General features: G+C 27.5%; 1 protein-coding gene across 1 annotated transcript in view; it reads right to left on the bottom strand.

Moving 5' to 3' along the window:
- Positions 1-268: 268 nt before the first annotated feature.
- The window catches only part of LOC145241485 (prostaglandin E synthase 2-like), a gene marked incomplete at its 3' end in the record, with an annotated part of 119784 nt that continues 103159 nt past the window's right edge, over positions 269-16893 (bottom strand). The window contains 3 exon segments of the mRNA XM_080104481.1: positions 269-383; positions 697-909; positions 1333-1532. Coding sequence (XP_079960607.1) covers positions 269-383; positions 697-909; positions 1333-1532 — 528 coding nt within the window.

A 16893-nucleotide genomic window follows, 5' to 3' on the forward strand; every position in this document is an offset into this window, starting at 1 on the left:
CAAGTATGAAGAAATGAAATTGCAATTTTTCCTGAATTTATCTACTTTTGTCGATTCTTGCTGGAATTTGTGTTCAAATTTATTCTAAATTTTCTAACATTAATATTTGTTTTAATTGAAAAAATTTTTGGTTATTTTTTTGTTTTCATCATTGATATTATTTTGATGAGACAAAGTTGCAAAAGGTATTTTGCTGGAAAAACTATTTTTTATATTGATTCTTTTCACATAAAAAATTTTAAAAAAAATTAAATGAAGTCATATTTACCAAATCTGCCAAGTTTGGTTCTTCTCCTCCCATGAAAGGTTGATTCTCTAAAGATTTCACCCATTCCCGGCAAGCTTCATACAAAGATAATCGAACGTCTTCATTTAAATTATGCCTGGAAAATTGATAATTACAAATTTTGTTTTAAAAAAGAAATAAAATCTAAGAAAAATATCCAATCATTCTGGAACAGATATTCTTCTAGTTTCGTATAAGATTTTTATCAAGAATTTCACACACAAAAAAATATGGAAATTAAAGTCAAGATTAAAGAAGAAATAGAATGAACTTGTTAGGCAAACCAAAAACTTAAGCTGTATGAAGTTAACAATTTTGAAGATAAAATAAATTTAAAAATAAGAATTGTGATTGTGTAAAGTCATTCTTATGCAATATTTTCTTAAATATTTGTAAGATTTAAAGATTACCTTTTTTTCAGAATTTTCCCAACAAAATACATTGCAATAGCTCCAACATAAATAACCACAAGACGATCAAAGAAGCTGAAGTTAGCTTCCCACTCACCAACTTGTGAGAAATAATTAAAAGCTTGAAGTGCTTCAGAAGGTGTCCGATAAACATTTGGGGATAGAGTATGAACTAGGGTTTCATCGACCCAAGCACGCCATTTCCTTTCTTTTCTGAAAAAATAAAATAAGAACACCAGATTTCTTTTAGTATCTAAATTGATTTTTTTTTTTAGATCTTACTAATCCTGTATTGTCTGTGATGCAATAAAGTCATTTTAGTTTTTAATGTATTATTGATTTGCACACTTTTTAAAACTTATACAGAAAAAGAAATAAAATTATAGTTGTAAAGAAGACAAATGGGAAACAAGTTCGTTAACGAGCTTTGGGGAAGAGTAATAACTAGCACGTATCACAGATTGTTTCTTATTTTGTTGCAATCATAAGTGAAACCAAAGTATTAGTCTAATGTAATCAAATAATATGGCGTTTTGACATTTATTTTTGGTGTGAAATTAATTTTTCTGAAACAACACACATGCAACAATGTGTATATGGTGATGAAGAAACTGCAGCTGCATTTTTTATACTTACTTCATATACTCAGGTGTCCCATAAACCGGAGCATCTTCAAACATAATAAAGTATTTGTTTGGATAATCATAAATTGTTTTCCCTTTTTCATTTGTGGATTCAATTGCAGGAAAATAGGATAAAAGTTTTGATAATTTTTGGCTTTGATCTAAAAGATGGGACTCCATTATACTGATGATCACTGAAGAGTCATTCATTTGCTAGAAAAGAAAAGATTTGGAAAAGTAAAAATTAAAATTCAGTAAAAAAAAAAAAAAAAAAAATTTATATGTCACTACCTGTACATACCTAGTGTTGCCGACTTTATCAGTTATTTTTAATACTGGTGTAAATTATTGCTGACAGACACTGCAAATAAGCAAATTTTGCTTTGTATCCAGGAGGCAATAAGTTAGCCATTTTAATCTTTTTAATAAGTGAAACCAAAACATTTTTCATAAGTGAAACCAAAACATTTTTCATAAGTGAAACAAAAAAGTGAAACAAAAATTTTTTTGATAACTGAAAAAAAAAAAAAAAAAGAAAGTTAATCAAAAAAGGGAAAAAATGTTTTAAAAAAGTGAAACAAACAATTTTTAATAAGTGAAAGAAAACGTGAAACAAAGTATTTTTAATAAGTGAAACAAAAAAATTTTTAATAAGTGAAACAAAGATTTTTTTAATAAGTGAAACAAAAAAGGGAAACAAAATATTTTTAATAAGTGAAACAAAAAAGTGGATGAAAATTTTTTTTAATAAGTGACACAAAAAAGTGAAACAAAATTTTATGAAGTGAAACAAAAAAGTAACAAAAAATTTTTTAATACGTGAAACAAAACATTTTTAATAAGTGAGACAAAAGAGTGAAAAAATAAGTGAAATTAAAAAGTGAAACAAAATTTTTTTAATAAGTAAAACGAAAACGTGAAACTCAAATTTTTTAATAAGTGAAACAAAAAAGTGAAAACAAAATTATTTTTAATAAGTGAAACCAAAAAGTGAAACAAAATGTTTTAATAAGTGAAACCAAAAATTTTTAATAAGTGAAACAAAAAAGTGAAATGAAATATTTTTTAAATAAGTGAAACAAAAATTTTTTAATAAAATTAAAAAATTTTATTAAAAATGTTTTGTTTCACTTTTTTTGTTTCACTTATTAAAAAATAAGTGAAACAAAAAAGTTTTTAAGTGAAACAAAAAAGTGAAATGAATTTTTTTAATAAGTGAAACAAAATTTTTTAAATCAATGAAAAAAAAATTTTTTTTAATTAGTGAAACAAAAAGTGAAACGAAATTTTTATTAAGTGAAACAAAAATATTTTAATAAGTGAAATAAATAACAAAAAAGTGAGATAAAATATTTTTAATAACTGAAACAAAAAAGTGAACAATTTTTTAAGTGAAACAAAAATATTTTAATAAGTGAAAGAAAAAAGTGAAACAAAGTGAAACAAAATTTTCTTTAATAAGTGAAATAAAATTTTCAAGTGAAACAAAACATTTTTAATAAGTGAAACAAAAAAGTGAAACAAAATTTTTTTAATAAGTGAAACAAAAAATTAAAAAATATTTTGTTTCACTAAGTGAAATTAAAAAGTGAAACAATTTTTTTTAATAAGTGAAAAAAAAGTGAAATAAAACGTTTTTAATAATTGAAACAAAAAGTAAAACAAAATATTTTTTAATAAGTGAAACAAAAAAGTGAAAAAAATTTTTTAAATAAGTGAGTTAAACGAAAACTTAATAACTGACACAAAAATGTGAAACAATTTTTTTAAGTGAAACAAAATATTTTTAAATAAGTGAAACAAAATATTTTTAATAAGTGAAACAAAGTGAAATAAAAAGTAAAACAGAAAGTAAAACAAAATTTCTTTAATAAGCGAAACAAAAAGTGAAACAAGATATTTTTTAATAAGTGAAACAAAAATTTTTTTAATACGTGAAACAAAATATTTTTTAATACGTGAAACAAAATATTTTTTAATAAGTGAAACAAAAATTTTTTTAATACGTGAAACAAAATATTTTTTAATAAGTGAAACAAAATTTTTTTAAATAAGTGAAACAAAAAAATTTTAAGTGAAACAAAAAATTTTTAAGTGAAACAAAAAAGTGAAACGAAAATTTTTTTAATAAGTGAAATAAAATATTTTTAATAAGTGAAACAAAAAAGTGAAACAAAAGTATTTTAAGTGAAATAAAATATTTTTAATAAGTGAAACAAAAAAGTGAAACAAAAGTATTTTAAGTGAAATAAAATATTTTTAATAAGTGAAACAAAAATATTTTAATAAGTGAGATAAGTGAAACAAAAAGTGAAACAAATTTTTTTAATAAGTGAAACAATATTTTTTAATAAGTGAAACAATAATATTTTTAATAAGTGAAACAAAAATATTTTAATAAGTGAAACAAAAATATTTTAATAAGTGAAACAAAATATTTTTAATAAGTGAAACAAAATATTTTTAATAAGTGAAACAAAATATTAAATTAAGTGAAACAAAAAATTTTTAATAAATGAAACAAAAAAGTGGAACAAAGTTTTATTCATAAGTGAAACAATTTTTAATAAGTGAAAGAAAAAGGGAAACAAAATTTTAATAAGTGAAACAAAAATGTGAAACAAAATTTTTTTAATACGTGAAACCAAAAGTGAAATAAAATATTTTTAATAAGTGAAACAAAAAAGTGAAAAACAATTTTTTTAATAAATGAAACAAAATATTTTTTAATAAGTGAAACAAAAAAGTGAAACGAAACATTTTTAATAACTGACACAAAAAAGTGAAACAAAATATTTTTAATAAGTGAAACAAAAATGTGAAGCAAAACATTTTTTAATAAGTGAAACAAAATATTTTTTAATAAGTGAAACAAAATATTTTTTAATAAGTGAAACAAAATATTTTTTAATAAGTGAAACGAAATATTTTTTAATAAGTGAAACAAAATATTTTTTAATAAGTGAAACAAAATATTTTTTAATAAGTGAAACAAAATATTTTTTAATAAGTTACACAAAAAAGTGAAACATATTTTTAAGTGAAACAAAATATTTTTAAAAAGTGAAACAAAATATTTTTTAATAAGTGATACAAAAAAGTGAAACTAATATTTTTAAAAAGTGAAACAAAACATTTTTAATAAGTGAAACTAAAAATTTTTAAATAAGTGAAACCAAAAGTGAAACAATTTTTTAATAAGTGAAACAAAAAAGTGAAACAAAATATTTTTTAATAAATGAAACAAAAAAGTGAAACAAAATATTTTTTAATAAATGAAACAAAATATTTTTTAATAAGTGACACAAAAAAGTGAAACAAATATTTTTAAGTGAAATAAAAAATTTTTTCACTTGAAACAAAATTTTTTTAATAAGTCAAACAAAAAAGTGAAACAATTTTTTAATAAGTGAAACAAAAATTTTTTAATAAGTGAAACAAAAATTTTTTAATAAGTGAAACAAAAAAGTGAAACAAAATTTTTTTAATAAGTGCAAGAAAATTTTTTTTAATAAGTGAAAAAAAAAGGACAAAAACATGAGGCAGTTGTGAAACTACATAGCTTTGCCTGATAACAAATTGAAATTCCATCTAAATACCAAGTTTGACTGAACTTTTCATGGGTCGCGTAAGATGTGGAACTTTATTGGCTACAATACTGACCAAGCAACACGACTCTACAGTGAATAGCACCAAAATTATTACCAAATCTATATATATAAAAATGTAACTGTTGGTTCGTTTGGAATTGTCTAAAAAACCACTGGACGGATGGCTTCCACGTTTTGGTATAATATGTTTACTATATCCATGTGTGTTTTTATATATTTCTTTTTAATTATAACATTATACTTAATTTTTCTATGATACATAGGTGGATTTCTTTGTACCGAGAGGCCATTTTTTTTATTTAGGGACAATTATTTATTATCGCTTCCTGTCACGTGACCAGTGTTACAATTTAGTGGTTTTCCTGCTATATCTGGAGATTTCGTTTACAATCTAGCGGGAAATTCTAGAAAATCTGGAGGTATTTGGTACCCACACACCCGCATTAGATTATTAAAAAATAAAGAAAAGCGTTTGAAAATACTTTAAAACATAAAATAAACTCATTCATGTAAGTAAAAAAAAAAAGTAGCATTTATTGCCTTTGGTAACAATTATTTATTGATTATTTATTTTGTTTTTCACCTTTTTTTCGACTAATCATTCTTAAATCTCACTATAAAATCGATTTTTCCAAGTACATTTTAGGTGGGGGGGGGATTCCAACCTCCGAAGTTTATTTTAAAATACGATCTAAAAGTGTAAAAAGCAAGAAACAACAGCAACCCCCCCCCTAAAAAAAACGGGTTTGTATTACTGTACACATAGATTCGAAAAAGTTGTCAAAAAAACAAATATATAACAAATAAATGTTATCAAAGGCAAGATAAGTTACTTTTCTACCTAACTGGATATATTTTTCGTGTTTTTATTCAATGTAACATGTTTATTCAGCTCGAAAACCATACAGTGTTCACCGATGTATTGGAACATTCAAGATGGAGTCTGATTCTCTCTTTAACACGGTAAGTTTGGGAAAAGATGTTATAAATAAAAAACTATACAAAATACTATTAAAAACCCGCCGAATATATGTCAACCTATGTCACAGTAACATGTATTGAGCGAGTTTTTAACAGTAAACGCGCCAACATCACATCTTTTTCTTATTTTATTTCTTTTTCAGCTAATTTTAAATTTTCCACCCAAAAAGCGTTATAATGTATTTTTGAAAATTAGAAAATTCTATGTCCTGGAAAAAGAAATCCCCTCCCCCCAACGTAGTTTGCTTGGTGAAGCCGTCGTTTATGCTACAGCGTGCATGCGCGTAGCATAAACGGAAGCTGCAAAATGGTGGAAAGAAGTTTGTGGGTTCAGGGGTAAATACCATGCAAACGGTAAATTTGCCCCAAGTTTGACTAGCAGATTCGTTGTGACTAGCAGATTCATTTTACCTATAAAAAAAACAAATTAGAGTGGTCGGTGTTCTGTAGTAGCGTATCTGGATATTTACCTTTTTTTTTTCTTGCTTAAAAAAAATAACATTAATACAGTAAGTTAGGTAAACTGACTTTTTCGTTTAAAAATGGAATTATTTCCCTTTCGTTATTAACTTTTTTTTTTTTAATTTTTTTTTTAATAAATATTTTGTGTTTTATATACATAAAGTACAATTGTTGAATGTTACTGTTTTGATTATATTCGTTTGGGGGGGAGGGCACAATTAAAAAATTAAGAAAGATTAAAACGAAGCGAAATTTAAGTTTCCGTTCCATTTTTACAACAACCGTAAAACAGTGCATACTCAGCAAGTTTTATCGTAATTTATAAGCATATTGAAACACTAAATCAACATTTTATTTATTTTTTTGCATAATTAATAATGGAAGTATTTTTCTGTTTATTTTCTTAACATCTGTTAAAAAAAATAAATAATTTGTACATTCTCTTGAAAAAAAGAATCAAACTTTTCTCTACTTTCACACGTGTTCCATTTTAACAAACTGAGCCACAGCAACGCGTGGCTGGGTACAGCTAGTATATAATATTTACCTTCTCTATGACCTTGAACTTTGACCTAGATATCCCAAAATTAAATCAGTACTAAGCTAGACTATGACAGATATTTTTACCAATTTTGGTGACGATTGGTGAAGCAATGTAGATAAGTTGTACACAAATAAATTCAATAAATTTAACAAATTTGACCAAATATACAACCTCCTTTATGAAAGTCAATTATTTTGTGATTCTAGAGACTAAAACATTTCTTTAGTTGAAATTAATAGAAATCCACTTTTTAAAAGCATGGAGAAAATTAAATTCAAAAACATGATCGGACATGCGTGGTATTTTTATTTTTTTAAATAGACATTCATTTATTTAAAGTTTCTAATGCAGGTAATCTATTTATTTATTTTTTTAGCAATAAAATGTACAGATGGCAACATTGTTTGGTGTAGCCATTTGGATGTAATACTCCAATCATTTCACCTTGATCAGCAAAGTTGTTTCACTAATGGATATCCAACAAATTTAATTGTAAAAATACTACACTTGTTATTTGTTACCTTTTAGTAGAATTTATTTAATATGTAAAATGTTAGTTTTATTACTTTTGGATTTATTTTGGGCCTAATATTTTTTATTAAACAAATTCCACAACATTTTGAAACCAAATATGCAAAAAAAGAAAAAGTTATTTCACCTTATTTATGAAATTTTAACACAGCTTTAATTATTTATTATTAAATTATTAATATTATTATTTAGTTATTAATTTTATATTAACTGGAAATCAAATAGATAATTTAACTCCACTCAACTGTTTAGCCGACTGGAGTCAAATTATATATGCAAATTATGTAATTTGATAAAGCAGTTATTAAAAATTTAATTCAATTTTTAACTTTAAATTAAATAAAGAAATTATGAGAATATAGTTTAAAATTTAGCGATAAGCAAATTTTGAGCAAACATGGAATCTATGCAATAATTTGCAAGTATTATCCTAATATATAAAATTTCACACTTAAATCGTGTATGTCTTAAAATGTAAATATTTCTTCAGTCATTTCTTTCATGCTATCAAAAATGTGGAAAATATGTAATCTAGTTTAATTTCTTTGCAAATAAACTTATTCATGCCAGAAATATTTCTCATGGGGAAGACATCCTCTTTTTCTGCAGCAAATATCGATTACAGATGAAAGAAATTTTCATAGCAGCAGAAAATTTCACATTTACAAAATAGTCAAACTGACATTCTTTCATTAAATAATACTGTTAAAAAATCATATTCCCATTCAGATGGTAACTGCTGTGAAAATAGTATCTGAAAACTTTTGGTCATGTGACACATCATTCGTGAATGTTATTTCCATCTCTAAACATAACTTAAATAATGTCAAGGTGATATTTTAACATGAAGAATAGCATATTTTATTTCACATTTTTATTTTAAACCTAGCAAAAGTACCCATCGTTGACTGGGTTCAAAAACAGCCTACAGAAAATGGACTCTGATTTATTAAAGTATGATAGGTTATGAAAAGGAAGGATTGTAAAGAGATAGCTTCAAATTCGGGGGTATCAAAACCAAAGCAAAATATGATGAAAGTAAAAATAAAATAGATAAACCCCATAATTTATTATACCATACCTGTTCACACTGAAACACTTATCACAATATTCTGTGGATCTATATTAAAAAAACCTTGTTAAACTTTATGACATATTTCCATTCTATGGAGGTCAGGTGCGAACGAACACCCCATAATTTTATTAGCAATACACATGGCTGTTAAAACGCTTTGGATAATCACAGATTTCAAGGGGTTTCTGCTAAAATAGTCATATTTTAAAAACCAAAGCACTTTAAGTCTTCAAAATACCACCGTTTTGTTCGGAAATGAATATACTTTCAAATGAATTAGTAAATAATAACATACATTATATATTTTTAGAGTTTTAAGCAAATAAGGTGATAAAAATGTGAACATCATAAAACAGCATTTTCGGTAAGATTTTGTAACGACCCCCCCCCCATTTCTAAGCATTCGTACTGTGTTTCTGTGAAGAATTTTTTAATGAAATTTGAAAATTAGCCAAAAGAGATGTCATTTTAATAATTTGGAGTGTCCGAAATTCATTTGACGACTCGTTTTTTTGTTGTGGTAAAAAAAAAAAGAAAAAGATTTCAAAATGATGAGTATTGAAAATTTTGAAAAAAATTTTCTTCGGACACTCACTATTAAATAAAACAATCTTTTTACTATGTTTATTCGTTAAAAAGATGATTGAACAGTGTTTTCTCTAGTGGTACGTAGCAATTTAAAAACATAATATCCAAAAAAATCGTTATGAATTTGAATCAAGACTTCTGTAGTAATAGTAGTGATAGTAGCAGAAGCAGTGATAACATGGCGTAAACAGACGTTTTGTTTTTGTTGTTTATTTTTTATTTCAAATCGATTTTTTTTTTTAAATTGAAAGTCTGGTTATAAATAACAATTCTTACATGTTTTTTTAAAAATTGGGTAGTAGTAAATTTTAAAATATTTTAACAAGTGAACTATCATTGTTTTGGTTCACGTGTACCAACGGTACACACACTTCTAATTTTCATCCCTTAAAAAATGTTTTCAGTGAATTATTATCGAGTGGAAACTAATCTACCTGATTATTAAAAATAAAATAAAAAATAATCAATATTTAAATATTTGTAGGAGGTGCTCAGTTAAAAAATAAAAAACGGTAGGAAAAGGCATGAAATGTAATTAAAAATCAAAATAACATTTATGCAAAATTTTTAACAATTTGTCAGCTTTAGCAAAAACTTGTTTTTTTTTTTATATTTAAATAGAATTTAAATACTTGATATTTTTCCAAGCATCATGTTTTCTGTTAGAGGGACGTGACTTTTTTAAATAACATTTCTTTTTGCCTGTTCGTCATAATTCTTATAAAGTTTCACAATGGGTATCAAACACCGTCTTAAAAAAAAACTTGCTTACTTCTATGTCTAATCCTAGGTATGAGTGGCAAGCCTCCTCCTAAAACCTTTAGCCTTAACAATAGCGCTAAGTACAAGTGGCAGAGCTCCCCACTAAACAAACTTCCTCTGTGAGTTCATATAAGCGTAAAAAAAAAAGCATAAAAACGTTTAAAGAAAGTGCACGATTAATCTCCCATAAAAAATAAATTGGTCAACTGTCTTAAAACACTAGGATCGTCTTGAAATGGTGAATTATTTTACATTTGTGAAACCAACTCCCACTCTAAATTCTAAAATTGTTTTTGTTTTGTATTTAAGTCTTCAGGATGTTCACACATAATTTTCCTTAGCCCTATCATTAACCCAAAGTCAGAGTGGCAACCTCCCCACCTTCTCATAATTGCACAAAGACCCTCTTAAAACCACGCATAATCGCCTTTTAGAAACAAACAAAAAAACACCCAGGATTTATCTACCATAGGAAAAGAGGTGGGGGGGGGGTAACTTCCCTAAAATGCTCAAATGATTCAAAATGGGAAATCATTTTACATTAAATTCTAAAATAATTTTTGTTTATCTTTTATTAAAGTTTTTCAAGTTGTTCACATGCAATTGTCTATAAAGGTAGAATCACATATTTTGGAGAGGTGATCAGATGGGGAAGGGTAACAGAATTATCTACAATAATACCAAAGACATATTGCAATATATTCATTATTAACCAATCCTAGATTTCGATTTCAGTTTTTGGCACATAAAATGCATTACAACTAAACTTTGAGTTCTCTAACTTCTTTTCTTTTAATGAATACATGGCATTTTTAAGCAATCACAGCATATTTATGTGCATTTACTGCAGAAACCATTAATTTCTGGAGATTTTTAGTAGCATATTCAGATTCCTTGCACAAAAATAAACTTATATGGTAAATTTCATTGCTTAATCTTCTGTTTTAACAAAGATATAACATTTTTACTGAAAAAGTAGTGCAAAAAATGTGACAAAACGCATATGGTCTTAAAGCACGCAGGCCATAAAAATAGTCATAACTTCTTTGATTTTAATTGGATTTTAAAAATTTAAAAAGATTCTTTCTTAACTTATCAAGCTCTTTCTATATATACCAATATTGAAATATTTTAAGCCATTTAAATTTTTTCATGTGTATTGCTAATTTTATTATACCATATTTCTTCAAACTGAAACATAATTATCAAAATATACTTACGCAGATAGATATGAAAAGTCTTTATTAAAGTTTGTGCCTATTTCCATTCTATGGAGACCAGGCGCGAATGCAGACCCCACAATTTTATTATACCATCCCTATTTAAGTTAAAACATACTTATCATACATCTATATCAAAAACACTTGTAAACTTTTTTTTTTATTTTTAAATATTTTATTTCCATACTTTGTGGACCAGGCGCGAACGAAGACCCCACAATTTTTATGAACCACCATTCTGCAGGATAAAACATACCCATTCCTGTGTCTCGATACATCTTCTATCATTATATGTAATCAGTTTTTTAAAATAGTCAACCATATACAGCTTTATATTATAGATTAATTTTTATGCTGAGCCAAAAGCCGTCAATATTTTGTTCTATTCTTTTAATTTAAAATTATTGTCAGCAAAGATTTGTGTACAAAAACAAAGAGAGAGAGAGAGAGATTTGTTTTTTGTTTTTTTTTCAATCATCTGCATAAAAATAGAAATGGAGAAAAAGAAAGGGGAAGGGGTAAAAGAAATGTGTGACGTGCCAATGGGGGTTGGAAGGCCGTTCGTCTGGGCCATTTCCGTTAGTAATGTGTGGACATCATGAATGATTTGCTTTTCACAGATGGAATAAAAATTTAATCAAGGGGGGATTTTTATCATCATGCATTTTAACTGACTCTCATAAAGGTGTCACCATGTGTACACATGTTTAAACAATATGAAATACAGAATCTTAAACAAGTGAAATCACGAAGAAAAGAGAACAATTAGAAATAAATGGAAAATATTTCTTGACCAGTGTCAATAATATAGAGAAACCAACAGTATATGTTTGCTACATATCAACATCTTATCAGATGAAGGAATAAAGAAATTGAGTGCGCCGGATGATAAGAAATAAAAAATATTTTCAATCCAAAGAAATATGAAATGACATTGTCCCAGATGAAAAAAAAAACTCCCATACAAAAGAAATGAACTGTGAGTTATTTTCTCTTCTTTCTCTCGCTGACATGGACGTTTTAATTGTTGATATGACTTTTTGCGCTCAGTAGATTTGATTTAAAAATAAAACTCTTGCTTAATAACTTCATTATCTTCTCTTTTATTTCATTTTCTTTTAGATATATCTATGATCAATTTTAATTAATAAAATTTATATTAATTGTTTAATAGTGTTGTCTTTGATATTTTTGTGTTCATTGTTCAACATTTCTTTTACCTGTGTCTTGAGAATAGGATGCCTCATCTTTGTTTCAGTGTCATTTTGCCATAAATCCCGGGGAACTTTACATTATCTTTCTTTTTTATCAATTTGTCTCATAACAAATTTGGGGGCTCATTATTTACTTCTTTTATCAATTTTCTTTTTTTCGTTGTTCCCAGTAGAATTAATATGTAACACTAAGCATACGAGTGGGTATTATGGACTATATTTATTTATTTTTATTGCATTTTCTCACCAAACAAACAGTGCCACTGAGAAACAAATTACAGGGATACTATATAGGGAGTTGAGCAACAAGATACCTGTTTACATTACACTTGAACTTTTGCATGTTAATACAACCGGGGAAGCTGGAACCCGAAAGGGAATTCCAAAGTCTAGCAGTTCTGGGGAAGAAACTATTTGAGTAGAAGGCTTTCTAGCATCTTGGGATCTGTGTAGGGGTGAGATTTTGCTGCTTGTCGGGTTTGTCGAGGGTATTTAATATATGTAATATATATAAAATACTTGTAAAACAGGCAGAGAGATGCAACATTTTGTCGATGAGACAGAGGCTGAAGCCTAGTTGACAGTTCAGGACCTATAAGGTTTGCGAGTCTCTTTTGAACCCTCTCCAGTCTGTGAGAGACTAGTAGCAGATGCACCATGTGACAGCAATACTCCATACATGAGCGAATGGAGGCCTTGTAGAGGTATAGGATACTTTCAGGTGTAAGAAACTTTCTAGTAAGGTTGAGAGAGCTCACTTTCCTCACAGCAGCTGCGGCAATGCCCTGTTCCAACTCATGTTCCCTGTGAATGTTAAGCCAAGCAGCTTGAACAAAGTACTTTCAGGTTATGTATCATTGGTGGTTGAGAAGGTTTCTTGTAATTATTAAAGGAAAGAAGCTTAGTCTTTGCAGTATTTTTGTCTGCTAGAAAACAGACAGGAAGGAAAGATTCATTAAAGCATTTGTTGAAGAGTTTAGAGAGAACTGGAGCAACTTCAACTGAGCATTTTTATTTTAATAGTACAGCAGAGATGAGATCAGGTCCACGTGCTTTTGAGGCGTCTAGGTTTTTTATGATATCATGTATTTGAGAAGGGGTGATTTTCAGATCATCTAGTGCGATTTGTCTGCAAAGGAAAATCAGGGAGAGTGGTTTGCTAGATTCAATGTAGAGTTTGAGGTAAATTGACGGACATGTTAGCTTTCTTGGTTGCCGTGCAAAGTGGTGGAATTGCTGATTGTTATAGTGTAATATAAAGGAGATAAAGAGGGGGGTTAAAGCCCTTCAAAGGGAATTCATACAATTCCTATTTTTTTTTAATTAAGTATTAGATCTCATTTAAATATTCCCCATATTTCAATTTTAAAAGTGAGCATAGGCACAATCTCTAATATGAACATTCACATATTTCATATTTGCATTAAATTTGATTCATTACCATTGGACACCATTTACACAAGCTTTTTTATGGTTTTTAAAATATTTGAAATCAAGCAGAGGCATAAAAATATCTTGCATTAGCAATACACATGAAAAAACTAAAATTGCTTAAAGTATCTCAATAATGGTATACATAGAAAAAGTATCTCAATAATGGTATACATAGAAAAAGTATCTCAATAATGGTATACATAGAAAAAGTATCTCAATAATGGTATACATAGAAAAAGTATCTCAATAATGGTATACATAGAAAAAGTATCTCAATAATGGTATACATAGAAAAAGTATCTCAATAATGGTATACATAGAAAAAGTATCTCAATAATGGTATACATAGAAAAAGTATCTCAATAATGGTATACATAGAAAAAGTATCTCAATAATGGTATACATAGAAAAAGTATCTCAATAATGGTATACATAGAAAAAGTATCTCAATAATGGTATACATAGAAAAAGTATCTCAATAATGGTATACATAGAAAAAGTATCTCAATAATGGTATACATAGAAAAAGTATCTCAATAATGGTATACATAGAAAAAGTATCTCAATAATGGTATACATAGAAAAAGTATCTCAATAATGGTATACATAGAAAAAGTATCTCAATAATGGTATACATAGAAAAAGTATCTCAATAATGGTATACATAGAAAAAGTATCTCAATAATGGTATACATAGAAAAAGTATCTCAATAATGGTATACATAGAAAAAGTATCTCAATAATGGTATACATAGAAAAAGTATCTCAATAATGGTATACATAGAAAAAGTATCTCAATAATGGTATACATAGAAAAAGTATCTCAATAATGGTATACATAGAAAAAGTATCTCAATAATGGTATACATAGAAAAAGTATCTCAATAATGGTATACATAGAAAAAGTATCTCAATAATGGTATACATAGAAAAAGTATCTCAATAATGGTATACATAGAAAAAGTATCTCAATAATGGTATACATAGAAAAAGTATCTCAATAATGGTATACATAGAAAAAGTATCTCAATAATGGTATACATAGAAAAAGTATCTCAATAATGGTATACATAGAAAAAGTATCTCAATAATGGTATACATAGAAAAAGTATCTCAATAATGGTATACATAGAAAAAGTATCTCAATAATGGTATACATAGAAAAAGTATCTCAATAATGGTATACATAGAAAAAGTATCTCAATAATGGTATACATAGAAAAAGCTTGACGATCTGAGAAAGAATCTTTATATTTTTAAATGACTAAAAATAAGAAGTTATGACTATTTTTGTGCCTCACATGTTTGGATAGTTTTCCCCTCTTTAAGACCATATGTGTTTCATCACATTTTGTTATGCTACTTTTTCAGTAAAAGATTAAACAATGAAATTTGCAATATTAGAGTATTTTTGTTTTTTGTGCAAGCAATCGAAACACGACACTAAAAATCTCCAGAAATTAATGACTATCAAGTAATCTGCAGTAAATGCACATAAATATAAAATAAATAAAAATCCCATCCATGCATTAAGAAAAAGAAATGAGAAAACTCAAAGTTAAATTGTTATGCATTTTATGTACAAGAAACTGAAACCTAATACTAGGACTGCTTAAAAAAGAACATGTAAAATTTCTTTGGTATTATTGTAGATTAACATCTTCTAAATCGCCTCCTACCTGCTTTCAAACATGTGATTCTCCGTTTTTTAGGCAATTATATTTAAAGGCTTGCTGCTCAGATTTGAGTAGTAGAGCTAGGGACAATTATTTGTGAATATTTTGAAAACTCTAGAAACAAACAAAAAACGCAAATATTTTAGAGTGGTTCCACATATAAATTTCCAGGCCGTAGCAGTGTTTTAAGACACTTGATTTATTTTTCTATGAGAAACTGAAATGTTGCAAGAGTTCTTTGGTATTATTGTAAATATATTTATAAATAAATATTATTTTATTTTAGGAGGTGTAGGTTTTTTTATTTAAAAATAATTTCTTTTAGATAATTATGTATGGTTTTAAGATGGTTTGTACAATGGGCGTCACCACTCTGACTTTGGGTTAGTGGTAGAGTTATGGAAGAATTTCTATTTTGAAGTGGGTGCTATTTGGACTTAGGGTTTATGGTATGGTTAAAGCAGATTTTTTTCAGGGTGGGACTTATCACTCAAATTTAAGGTTAATGGTACAACAGATTCAAGAGAGGCACTTTTAGGAGGTGAGCTTGTCACCTGCAACATAATTATATCTCTATATAAATAAAATGAACTCATTTTTTCCCCGTCTGATTTTGACATTAATAGGATTAAAAATCAAGATATTTCATGCAAATATAATATGCACAAACGGCAGAACAATATCTGAGGTGTGTTATAGGCTTATTATTTCTCAAATTCCTCGATAATCTTAGATTTCTATACTTTTTCTGCTGAGAAGTCACGGCCAAAATCGGTTAAGATCAATGGAAGTGGTAAAATATTTTCTCTCTAATAAATTCCTCCTCCCCCTGCCACCACTTAACACCGTTTGGGGATCGTTCACAAGGAACAGTTGAGAAGAGAACACCGGTTTGGCTTCGTAGTTCTTTCATGTCAAGTTATTTAAAATCACTAAACTAAGCTGCAGTGCTCTGTGGCGTAGTGGTTAGCGTGCTGGACAATTCACATTATATTTTCACGTTCATGCCGACCTACCGTAGTCGTTTTTTTTTTTGTTTTTCTTAAACAACTGGAATGGACTTTTCTTGGTGGCCGAACTGTTGCAGATGTTTTTTTTTTTTTTTTTCACACTTTATTTTCCTACTTTTACTCATGACTCCGGGTTTGATCCTTCCTACTTACCTACCATAACATTGTTTAAAACTCCCCCCCCCCCCGGTCCCGGAAACAAACACTCGGGCAACGCCGGGTACCCCCGCTAGTATATATATATAACATTTTAAGTTTAAAAAATATCAAAAGAATTTGGAGTAGTAATTGCTAAAAAGCAAAAATGTTCTAGAAGTGGGGGATCGTTACACATTAAATCTATATACAAAAATGAACCCAGCCCCCTACTATAAATTCTAAATTATTGTGGTTGTCATTTTTTCCTTTTTTTAGTAATACACACGGACGAAAAAACGCTTTGGATAATCACAGATTTCAAGGTAGT

This window comes from Euprymna scolopes, chromosome 20, assembly GCF_053919585.1.
Source record: "Euprymna scolopes isolate OS-2025 chromosome 20, ASM5391958v1, whole genome shotgun sequence".
Classification (NCBI taxonomy): Eukaryota; Metazoa; Mollusca; class Cephalopoda; order Sepiida; family Sepiolidae; genus Euprymna; species Euprymna scolopes.